We start from the raw sequence: 12,361 nt of genomic DNA on the forward strand, positions 1-12,361 counted from the left end.
TATTTTTCTTTTTAAAAAAATCTCAGTCAACGGCACTACAGCTTTGCTCAGGCCAAATCCTAGGTCTAGAGACTCCTCCCTCTCAAATGCCTCTCAGTCAGTTCATCTCAAACTCGTTCAGCTCCACAATCACGATGTATCCAATCCAAGCACTTCTCACCTCCTTCCCACTGCTGCTCAGCTGAGCCCCACCCCAGTGTTGCCCTGTGGTCAGCTGTAGTAGTTCACTAGCCTCCTCTCAAAACTGTTTCCCTGACCATCCTTCCCAATCTATTGTATGCACACAAATAGGAGGGATCTATCATTCCTTAATTGATTTAAGACTTTTTTTTTTTTTAAATTTTAGAAAGTGCACGTGACTGAGGGGAGGGACAGAGGAAGAGGGAGAATCTCAAGCAGACTCCATGTCCAGAGTGGAGCCCGATGATGGGCGGGATCTCACAACCCTGACATCATGGCCTGAGATGAAATCAAGAGTCAGCCGCTTAACAGACTGAGCCACCCAGGCACCCTTGGAGGGATCTTTTAAAATATAATCAGATTGTCTCTAATCCCTGTTCAAAAACCAGTCAGTGGCTTCATTTCAAAATTAAATCTGATTCTTTACATGACCTATAATCTCACATGATACCCCACACCCCTCACTGCTCTCTAAACCTGTGCTGGCCAACACAAGAGCCACCAGCCACAAGTGCACTTGAAACAAGCACTCGACATGAGCTAGTCCACACTGGAAGGTGCTGTTAGCATCAATTACACACTGGGTCTTGAAGATTTAGCATGAAAAAAAAGGTGAGAATGTAACAAAGTTTCTAAGTTTTTAATAGTGATTATATGTTGAACAGACAATGTTTTAAAGATGAGTTAAAGAAAATACTAATTTTTTATTTTTTAAAATACTCTTAGAAAATTAAAATCACATCTGTGGCTTGTGGTATATTTCTGCTAGATGGTGCCGCTCTAAACTAGAAGTTATCAAATCATGCTTTGCAGGCCAAGTCCTGCCCACAGGCTTCTGTATGGCCCATGGACAAAGCACAGTTTTTACATTTTTTAATGGTTGAAAATAAATCAAAAAAATAAAATTCACGACACATGAAAATTGTATGAATTCGAATTTCAGTGTCCATTAGAGTTTTATTGGAAAAGAGCCATAATCATTTGTTTCTGTATTACCTATGGTTGTTTCTGCCCTACAGCAGCAGAGTTGTCATTCCAACAGAGACAACCTCGCTCATGAAGCCAAATACATCTACTGTCTGTTGACTGACAGAAAAACATTTCACCTCCTGCTCCAAACCCTTACCTCCTTCACTTTACTTTTCTTTGAAGGATGTGTAACTATTACCTCTCCTGCGATATAACTTCTGCAAAGGTAGGAGGAGCTTGCTCTCTTTTGGGGAATTACTGCCGGCACCTAGAACGCTGCCTGGCACATATCAGGTGCTCTACAAATATTTGTCCAAACAGTACATTTTTTAAAAAAATCCAGATTTCAGGGGTTTCACAGGAAGCCCCACGTTACTTCAAGAACACGAATTCCACTACTGCAATGGCTGTCTCTGTTTCTCAGCCAGAGAAGCTAAGATTAAGACCCCAGCAGTCCCGTACAGAAAGGCCAGAAAGGAACTGCCCATTTCCTTTCCTTATCAGAAAGGCAGGCCTGGTGACTCGCGGGGCTCGAGACAGACGCCAGCACTGCTGTAACGTCAAGGGGAGTGCAAGCTTTAAAAACAAAACACCTGATCTTATTTCCATGATTTTTAAATGCCTCTTTTTTTTTTTTTTTTTTTTTTTTTGCCCCACCTATAGGGGAAAGGTAAAGCTGTCAAAGTTATCAAAAAATTCAAATCTCCTTTTCTTCACAGGGCTGCCCGTCAACGTGATTTCATCCAGTGTGCCTCCCGGGTCCTGAGAATCACTTCCAGGTGCACCAGACGCACTTCCGGGGTCAAAGGATTCCGCCGCCTCCAGGAGCTCCAAGTCACTTCCATCTTCCTCAAAGGACTGCTGGAAGAGGTCATAGATCGTCTGCTGCTTTGGGTCCTTCATCAGAGAGAGAAAACAACAAAGTTAGAGCGCAGGCTCCAGCACCAACTCTCCCTGTGCCACTGAGGCTGGGGAGGAGACCCGGAGGTGGGGGCTGCCGGTTTTATGGCATCAGGTCCCGCATGACGGCCAGCGCAGACCAGAGCGGCCTTCCCGCTCGACACTGTTTCTTCTCTGCTGCTCGTGGAGTAAAGGAAAAGGGGGGTGGTGGTGGAGAAATGGTGTGAGAGCAATAAAGAACCTGCTCTCAAACTAGAATTCATGTTGGAAATGCCTTCTTCCTTCTAGCTTTCCAAACGGGTACTGAAGTAGCTCCCAAGCTCTCATTTCCTGCAAAGCCGTTCTCCAGCGAGGGTTTAGGTTGGAATTCAACTGCCAAACCCGTGTGCTCAGCCACGGCTTACACCTAATTTTTGGAGTGGTTGGCAAAACATACCCATACTAGACATACAGAGAAGTAGATTCCCGTTTTTTTTGTTTCTGACTATCTAAAATCTGCCAATGATCAAAAGACCCATCAGCCGCCTCTGCGTTGTCGGCCATGGCGCAGTGCTAAAATCATGCTCAGCGGCTGCAACCAGACCACGCGATGGGCTCACTATCACCCCTTTGCTGATCTCTCCCAAGTGTGAATTCCCAACCCTGACCGTCTTTCATGCCAGGTGTGCTTTCAGTGTTTCAAATGACATCGCGGTTCCCTTAAACAAATGGGAGTTTAAAAACCAATGTCATCTCTCCTCTCATTCCTACATCCTCAAACCAGCAGCTCTCTTGGACAAAGCCTAGTTTTGATGGTCTGCCAACTTTTTTTTTTTAAACAGGAGAAAATCAATAGGCATACATACAGGGAACCCACACAGATGTGGAAATGCCAAAGATGGTCAGGCAAAATGAGCTCATACATGTCAATCTGAACTAAGCAGAAGGAGGTAAGGGTCTGGGACCTCAGAGGAAAGGAATGCATTTCACAGAGGGTCTACCAACATTGTTCTCCTCCCCCTGGCTTGCCATCACCAGGGCGTCCCGACGGCCTATCCCACATGTCGAAGGGGCAGCAAGTTTGCCTCTCCTGTCTTGTTTCCTCCGTGATGTTCCACAGGCACACTGTTTCCCCGGGCTTCAACACTGGCACTTGCACAGATTTGCGGTGGTGCATCCCCATTTCAATCCCTGGCAGGTCTCTGCCGGGCTGGTTTCTGCCCTTCCCTGTCCTTTCACAGGATTTTCTCGTCATGTCTTGGAGCCCCCCCGTGTTGACCTCATCAATGCAGAAGCAGCTTCTCTGGCTTTTCAGCCCCTTTACAGTCAGGTCTCATTCCAGCTGGTCTCTACTTCTTCACTGTTCCTTAACAGAAGGCCCCCCAATCCCTCCCACATTGGTGATGGGGGGCCCTGAAATCTGACTGTGGGAGCTGTCCTGTGAGAACTTCAGATTACCCAATATACCCGCACCCAACACTCCCTCACCTGTCAGGATCCCAGCCTTCCCAACGAGGAGTGGTATTAAGGGTCATTAAGGTCAGCCTCCTGTGATCTGCACATCCTCCTCTAAGAACTAACCTCATCAGCCTCTGTCTGAACAACTACAAGGTTAAGGAAACGCTGCCCCAAGTAAAATAAGTGTTAACCTGCACTTGAGTAGGGCATTTGATTATGGTGGTGGCAATACTGTGCTTTCAGAGCATGCCTGATTAATGGAAGCAAAGTCCAAGATCTGATCAGTATTTCACTTCCCCTCTGGGAAAGCAGGCTGTCTCAGCGAGACATAATCGCTTTTGCTTTAATCTCCTCCAAAGAGGCAACATTTTCTTTTTCTAGTAGTTGATGAAATTTCCAGCTCCACTTGAATAAAAAGATAGATATAATTATTAATCAAAATAAGTATTGATAAATGGCATTTATATTATCTTGTACTTGTATTTCAGGCAGAAATTCTTAACTAATTCAGAGTGAGGGTAAGGGTAAATAAATGAGTTCTAAATAAACTCATTATTGAGTTTGAGAAGGTTGAGAATCCTTTAAAAATAAGGTTCCTTGCTTTCAAAAGGGCACATAATAACCTAGGCTCTGTGAAAATATTTATCATTCAACTGAATTAGAGAGTTCTTTAAAAAGCTTAAAAATAAGGTTGTTTCACAATTAGCTTATTAACTCTTTACATCTAGGATGATAATTTATATTCTACATTAAAAAATATGATCTCTGGGGGTGCCTGGCTCAGCTGGAGGAACCTGCAACTTTTGATCTGAGGGTCATGAGCTCAAGCCCCACACTGGCTGTAAAGGTTACTTAAATAAGAACTAAAAATAAATAAATAAATAAAAATATGACTTCTGAGTCTTTTTTATCTCAATAATTACTTCTGGAAGGAAGCATTTAGTTGTTTCCTCACTGTAAATGAAAGATCAAATCCTCAGACTCTAGTCTTCCTGTCACTCGAAGATTTTGCTGATTTCAATCAGACTCTGATTCTGGGCAATTCCATGAGAAGACATCTTGGTTTCCAGACAGCTGCAGTAAAGCTGCTTTTCTGCATAAGGCTGAGTGAGATCCACAGGAATGACCCACACCTTCTCTCCAGGGACCCAAGGGCTGAGTGGACAACTTAATGCTCCACCTCCCCCACCCCCCAGCCAGGGGCAAGAAGCCATTTGCTGGTGTTACCTTGTAGAAGTAATTAGTAGCTTCTGTCGTTTCTGAAAAATTGGTCTCAGAAAGTCCGGCCTCACCCAGAACTTTAATCTTCTCTTGAATTAGGGGCCTGTTGAGGACAAAGGCGCCGCAATGAATATAAGCTGCACAGAGCCAGGGGGCTGATTAAAAGGAAATCCCCCTCCCTGTGTTTATGGGGCGGAGGCATGCTGTTCCACTTCTTTGCAGCTCTCAAGGCGCCAATGCCCAACCTCAAATATTTGCCTCCTCTCAGCTATAAACCAATTTAGGGTTTGAGTCAATCAGGTTCAAAATTCTTTCTACTGGAAGATGTAGAGAAAACAAATGTCTCATTACAACAAAATTCTCAACCAGGGCCCAGTGAACAAATCCACAAATTCAAAGATGTGGGAGTAGGAAAAACCAACACATGTGGCAAAGGTAAGACCCCTTAGTCATAAAGCTGGAGACAGGTGAGTAGTGGAAACTAATGAGATAGTCAAGAAACTTAGAATCAGGAAGGGGTAAATGGGATTGGGAAGGAGCATTTGGAGATCTTTTTGCTTAGGTACCAGACATGAATCTGGAAGCACTACATGGCCCACAGGGAGCCACTTTCTCCCAAACGTCAGCAGCAGCCCTGTAGGATGGCCTTATGTACCAATACATGGCATAAAGGGGCAGAGGGGAACATCACCGTGTCTCAGCAATGCCTTCATGGGCAGGACAGAGTGTCTTATGAGCAAACCTGCACCTATGTTTCCTCACAATCGGCTCCCCCCTCCCCCTTGTCTCAGGCCAGTGGGAAAGGAGTCACATCGCCTTCATCCTCATGCACCCAGCAAGCCATGAGTGAATGCTGGGAAGGGGGTGCGGCATGCTCACGGCTGCAAGGGGAAGGGCATGACTCCTGGCTCCTCCGCACAGGGCCCTGAAGACATCAGCAAGAGCGGAAGACGTTAGGGAGTGAAGGAAATAGATCACTGGTGTCAACCCCTGCACCACCCCCGTGGCCAGCCATACCAGAGGTAGTCGTCAGCTGTGCCTCTTGCCACGAGGTAGTGGATGCTCACGGAGCTCGACTGTCCGATTCGGTGTACCCGGTCCTCTGCCTGGAGCAGTACCTGTGGGGTCCGGGAATCACAATGTGTACGGGCCAAGGCCTGAAAGGTCTCCAGCTAGCACAGCACACAGCCCCCTGCCCCTGAGCCCAGCACACCATCCCTCCTCAGAGGACTTCACTCCATGCCCCAAGTCAGCAGGTTGAGAGCCTCTACCTCCGAACAAGCTGCCACTGAACACAAGAGAAAACCAAACCAAACCAAACCCAAGTTCTGGGGGAACTAGAACCTGTAGCCAGCCAGCGGTGGGCACAGCACTAAGTGCCGGGAGGAATGAACAGCCAGCGCTGACTCTGCTAGGAGGCCGTGCTGATGGCAAATGACAGAAGCCCGGCACGCCTCCGCTCTTCTCACTGGAACAGAAACCATGACCTTCTAAAGAACTGAGGGAGACGTCATGGATGATTAGGGGTCGGGTGGCTCTTTAACATGGTAAGCCCTGTAATAAATAACAAGGCCCCAAAGCATTGTTTCTACTATATATGCCTTCAGCCTCGAAGTCCACCCATCACAAAACAGTACCCTGTGTGGCCAATGACATATCTGCTGTCACAGCTCTCCGCTCAGGAGATAAGGCCAGTGGAACCCCCACGGCGGGCAGTTGCCCACTGGCCGCATTGGCTAAGCAGCTCACAGTGACGGTTAATACAAACCCACAGGCTGGAAGGCCAGAGGCCTGGGCTGCGGCTGCTGTGGCCACGGGCTCCCCTTCGGGGACAGCCGTGCATGCGAGCTGTTATGCCCCCATTTCCTCACAGAAGGATGCCTCCTGAGATTCCTCCTGGCCTTCAAAAGCCTCAGTATTCCCTTCATAAGATGGAGTCGATAATCCTACTACCTAGGAGACTGCCATGAACATCTAATAGCCAGACAACACATGTGCGAGTCCTTACTTCTTTAAAGACTGACCCATGGGAAGTAGAAACACGTTTCTGAAGCCAAGGAGAAAAGGCCAGAAGACAAAACTGGTGCTGGGGACAGCTCCTGGAAACCCTGTCAACCCCGACTGACACCCGGGCCTTCCGCCCCACAACCACGCGCCTGCACACCTGGGGTATTCAAGTCCCCTGCGTCCCTTACCCCTGGATTCCAGAACAGCTCCGCAAACACCACCAGGTCAGCTGAGGTGAAGGTGAGGCCCATGTTGGCTGCGGTGATGGACAGCACGGCCACGGCGTGCTTCTCGAACAGCTGGAACTGCTGGCACAGGTCCTCGCGGTCAGCGGAGGAAGTCGAGCCGTCAATGCGGATGTGCGGCACGTGCTGCGGGGACAAGGAGGGAACGGAGGTGGGCAGCACCAAGGCGGGGGGTGGGGGGCTTGGCAGCTGCGGCTCTGTGGACACAGCCACGCTGCCGTTCTGGCTCCGACCTGCCACAGCAACGATTCCTCCCTTGACCCTGCTTTCGGAGCTGTTTGTCTTCTCATTTCCAATGGAAATTTCTGTTGAGAGACTTGCAGATTCCCATTTGTTTAAGCAAACATGCAGAGATTCCTTGCACGTTGGGCCCACTTTCCCCCAGTGGTACCATATTGTGAAACTACAGTGTATCACAACCAGGAAATGAACTTTGATATGATGTACCAGTCTTATTCAGATGTCCTGTTTTACTTCAACTCATATGTGTGTATCCTACCAGTGTTATCACTCATGTCCTAGGAATTTCTGTCACAGACAAGACATGAAAAGTTAAGGGGCACCTGGCTGGCTCAGTCAGGAGAGAATGTGACTCCCGATCTTAGGGCTATGAGCTCAAGACCTGTGTTGGGCACAGAGCTCACTTAAAAAAAGAAAAGGGGTGCCTAGGTGGCTCAGTGGGTTAAAGCCTCTGCCTTCCGCTCAGGTCATGATCCCAGGGTCCTGGGATTGAGCCCAGCATCGGGCTCTCTGCTCAAGCAGGGAGCCTGCTTCCCCCTCCCTCTCTGCCTGTCTCTCTGCCTACTTGTGATCTCTGCCTGTTAAATAAATAAATAAAATCTTAAAAAGAAAAGAAAAGAAAAGGGGTGCCTAGGTGGCTCAGTCAGTTAAGTGTCTACCTTCAGCTCAGGTCATGATCCCAGGGCCCTAAGATCGAGCACTGAATCGCATTGGGCTCCCTGCTCAGCCTGCTTCTCCTTCTCCCTCTGCCTCTCTCCTTGCTCTGCTTGTGCTCATTCTCTCTGTCAAGCAAATAACTAAAATCTTTAAAAAAAAAAAGAAAAAAGATAGAAAGAAAGAAAAAAAAAAGAGACACTGACCAGTTCTAACACCAAAAGGATTCTTCTGTGGCCCTTTTACAACCTGAGCTGAAGGCAGATGCTTAACCCACTGAGCCATGCAGGCGCCCCTAGCACCGATCTATTTCTGCCAGGTGCTCTCTTCTCAATGTGTGTGATAATCTTTTAAACACAAAGTTTTATATCCTGGTTTTCTCCAATAAACACTATATTGTAAATCAACGAAATTATTAAGGTTTTCTAAAACATATTTATTAACATCCTTATATTTCATTATGTGGTAACAATGTAATTTATCCATTTGTGTATTTCTTCATATTTTGGAGATTCTTTTTTGTTTTTTAAAGATTTATTTGAGAGTGAGAGAGAGAGAGAAAGAGTATGAGTGAGGAGAAGGGCAGAAGGAGAGAATCTGAAGCGAATGTCCTGCTGATCACAGAGACTGGGGGCTCGATCTCACAACCCTGAGATCATGACCTAAGCTGAAACCAAGAGTCAGAAGCTTAACCAACTGAGCCATCCAGGTGCTTCATTTTCACTAAAAAAAGATGAGCTGGTGAACACCCATCAACAGGTGAATGGATAAAAATCATGGTATATGCATACAACAGAATATTACTCAGCAATAAGAAGGAATGAAATGATGACATGTGCAATAACAGATATGAATCTCAGAGTATGTTAAGAGAAATCCAATTTTAAAAAAAAGTACACACTGAATCATTCCACATTTATATAGAGCTCTAAAAATGCAAATTAGTTTAGAGTGACAGAGCAGATCTGTGATGGACTGGAGATGGGAGGGCATGGAGAAACGGGAGGGATTTCAAAGGGCCCAAGGAAACTCCTGAGGCCAACAGACACATTCACTATGGGCTTGAACTCACAAGTCTGAGATCAAGATCTGAGCTACGATCAAGAGTCAGATCTTGAGCCACCCAGATGCCCCTTCACTGTCTTCTTACCAAACTATACTCCAAATGCAGCTCATTGCCTGCCAAGTATATCTCTATAAAGCTAATAGAATTAAAACGTTTTTAAAGGATGGATTAAAATAAACGTGCTCATGGTTCTTTGCCCATATTTGGTTATTTCCTTAGACTACACTCTAAAAATCAAAGTACTATGACAAAGGGAGAGACTTAATTTAAGGATCCTGATATTAACGCCAAATTGCTTTCCAATAAGTAATGTCTGAGCATGTCCAGCTTGCTGCACTGTTATCAATGGTAAGGGCTGTACATTTTTTTCCAAATCTTCTAGAAAGATTTATTTTTATTTATTTTTTATTACATTAGGTTAATCACCATATAGTACGTCATTAGTTTTTGATACATAATTCCACAATTCATTGTTTGTTTATAACACCCAGTGCTCCATGCAATACGTGCCTTCCTTAATATCTATCACCAGGCTAACCCATCCCCCCACTCACCTCCCCTCTGAAACCCTCAGTTCATTTCCTGGAGTCCATAGTCTCTCATGGTTCATCTCTCCCTCTGATTATTCCCCCTTCATTTTTCCCTTCCTTCTCCTAATGTTCTCCATGCTATTCCTTATGTTCCACATGTAAGTGAAACCATACAATAATTGTCTTTCTCTGCTTGACTTATTTCACTCAACACCCAAAAAATAGATAATTAAGTCAAAAAATGGGCAGAAGACCTGGACAGATACTTCTCCAAAGAAGACATACGAATGGCTAACACACATGAAAAATGCTAAACATCACTATCCATAAGGGAAATTCAAATCAAAACCACATTGAGATACCATCTTACACCAGTTAGAATAGCAAAGACTGACAAGGCAAGAAATAAATGTTGGGGAGGATGTGGAGAAAGGGGAACCCCTTCCACTGTTGGTGGAAATGCAAGTTGGTGCAGCCATTTTGAAAACAGTGTTGAGGTTCCTCAAAAAGTTAAAAATAGAGCTACTCTATGACCCAGCGATTGCACTAATGGGTATTTACCCCAAAGATATAGATGTAGTGAAAAGAAGGGCCATCTGTACCCCAATATTCATAGCAGCAATGTCCACAATAGCCAAACTGTGGAAAGAGCTGGGATGCCCTTCAACAGGCGAATGGATAAAGAAGATGTGGTCCATATACACAATGGAATATTACTCAGCCGTCAGAAAAGATGAATACCCACCATTTGCATCAACATGGATGGAACCGGAGGGGATTATGCTAAGCACTGCACATTTATAAACCTCTGCTGATGTGATAGGCTAATTTTCATTTATTTGATTTTCAGTGGAGTTGAAGTTTTTCATCTAAGGTTCTTAAAGGCTCCTGTCATCTCCTCGAAGTTAAGAATGATGGACCTACATTATTATGTTTTATGGCTGAACAGGCTCTTATTTAACAGAATACCTACTGACAAACATTTAGGTTTCTAATTATTTGATATTATAAATAATAACATCACTAATCTTATAAATAAATCTTTGGTCTCATTATTTCCTTAGGATAAGTTCCTAGAAGAGGAGCTTGGAAAAATTTGAGTGCCTTAAGTTATGCCAAATTGCCGAGAAAAGGTACCAAATGTATGAAAACCCCCCATGGTCTAGCCACTGTGTGTATGTGTGAAAGAACAGATCCATAGTTCTAGGTAATTTAAGTCAATTTTTCCCTTTGTGATTTCTCTCACTGTTTTTATGTGTAGAAAGTCATTCCCCACCCAGTGATCAGCTATACATTCATCTATAGTTTCTTCTAACGCTTAATGGTCTTAATGAGCTTTGGTTTGTCTGAAATTTAATAAATAGTGAAGCTGAGTTTCATTTAAGTATTCCACTCAATTACTTAGTCAATTACCCAAACTTTATTTGTTGAATAAATTAAGCCTAATTTTTGATGACTCCTTGATTATACTTTTTAAAAATACTACAGGGCTATTCAACTAAAGAGTTATTAATACTAAAGAGGGCTATCCATTCTATTCCATCCTTCTGACCACCATTTCTTGGCCTAGCATGGCTGAATTTTATAACAGATTTTAATATCTGGAGGCACAAGTCTATCAACATTTTTCTTGTTTTTCAAAGTTGTCTTAGATAGCTCTCCTCAATTTTTGAGACTCCTTTAGCATAATAATATAAGATTCCTTCCCATAAAATACCCAATTGGCATTTTTATTTTAATTGAGTCAGACCTACAAATTCATTTGGGAAGGACCAGTATTTTACAGTGTTTGCACTGGAGCATGGCCCAAGTCCCTCCAACTCATCAGTCTCTACACTCTTTTTGGTGAGGTTACTATTAGGTGCTTTATATGTTTTTGCTGCTCTGAATTTGATCTTGTTTTCCACTGTATTTACTAATTAGTTATAACTGGTACATTAAAAAAGCTATTTATTTTAGTATATTTATTTGGAATCTAGGCACCGTATTAAACTCTTATGCATTTTGATAGTTTTCTAATTAACTGTCTTGAGTTGCTTGAATACAGTGACAGCTCTGATTTTTCCTTTCCAGGGATTATAGCTTTTAATTCCATTGGCTGGCTTCCTGGATCACAGCATATACAAAATTCAAACCCAGGTGTATTAATGAACCACCTCTAAAATTCTCAGGAAAAAAAAAAAATCACAGGAGAAAATCTTTATGACCTTACGTAAGGAAAGATTTCTTAACTCATTCATAAAAATTAAAAACCATATAGGAAAAACTAATAAACTTGAAATGCAATTCATTTATAACAACTAAAGCAAAAATTAAACTTTGCTCAATAAAACTTCAACAAAACGAAAAGAAAATATTGTTAACTGATAGATACCCAAAACTTATAAAGAATATTTCTAAATCAGTAAGAGAAAGATCATCTAACAGGAAAACAGAATATTTATAGAAGACACCCTGAAATCACTACTAAACATACAAAAAGACACAATTGTGAGTGGTAGTCAGGGAAATGCAAAGGAAAATAAGAATGAGCTGAGATTTCATTTCGCTGGCTTGGCAAAAGTAAAAAGTCTGATAATACTGTTAGTGAGCGCTCAGGACAGCAGGAATTTCCAAATGCTGCTGGTGCGATTACAAATGTGAATTACCATACCTTGCAGAGAAATCTGACAATACCCGATAGAGCTGAAGACAAGCCTATCCAATGGTTATGCAACATCACGCCTGGACATGCCCACATGCATACACATGTGTGTATGTGTGCACGTACACACATGTATGTGACAGTATTCATATAACAGCAAAAACTGTAAGTAAAATTCCATGTCTCTCACCAGGAGAATGGATAAACTGTGCTACAGTTACCCAATGAGATCCTATTCTGCAGTTATGGCGGATGATCTATAGCTATA

At 43.7% G+C, this 12,361-nt stretch overlaps 1 protein-coding gene across 3 annotated transcripts in view; it reads right to left on the reverse strand.

Annotated features, from left to right (window-relative positions):
* Positions 1 to 805: 805 nt before the first annotated feature.
* SMARCAL1 (SWI/SNF related, matrix associated, actin dependent regulator of chromatin, subfamily a like 1) overlaps positions 806 to 12,361 on the reverse strand; it is a 60,292-nt gene continuing 48,736 nt past the window's right edge. For all 3 annotated transcript variants that reach the window (XM_059168100.1, XM_059168099.1, XM_059168101.1), the window contains exons 15-18: positions 6,903 to 7,085; positions 5,725 to 5,825; positions 4,714 to 4,810; positions 806 to 2,046 (exon numbers count right to left, since the gene is read on the reverse strand). In XM_059168100.1, the coding sequence (XP_059024083.1) occupies positions 1,807 to 2,046; positions 4,714 to 4,810; positions 5,725 to 5,825; positions 6,903 to 7,085 (621 nt within the window). In that variant the 3' untranslated portion in view covers positions 806 to 1,806. The remainder of the gene's footprint in view (positions 2,047 to 4,713; positions 4,811 to 5,724; positions 5,826 to 6,902; positions 7,086 to 12,361) is intronic.

This window comes from Mustela lutreola, chromosome 3, assembly GCF_030435805.1.
Source record: "Mustela lutreola isolate mMusLut2 chromosome 3, mMusLut2.pri, whole genome shotgun sequence".
In the NCBI taxonomy this organism is placed as follows: Eukaryota; Metazoa; Chordata; class Mammalia; order Carnivora; family Mustelidae; genus Mustela; species Mustela lutreola.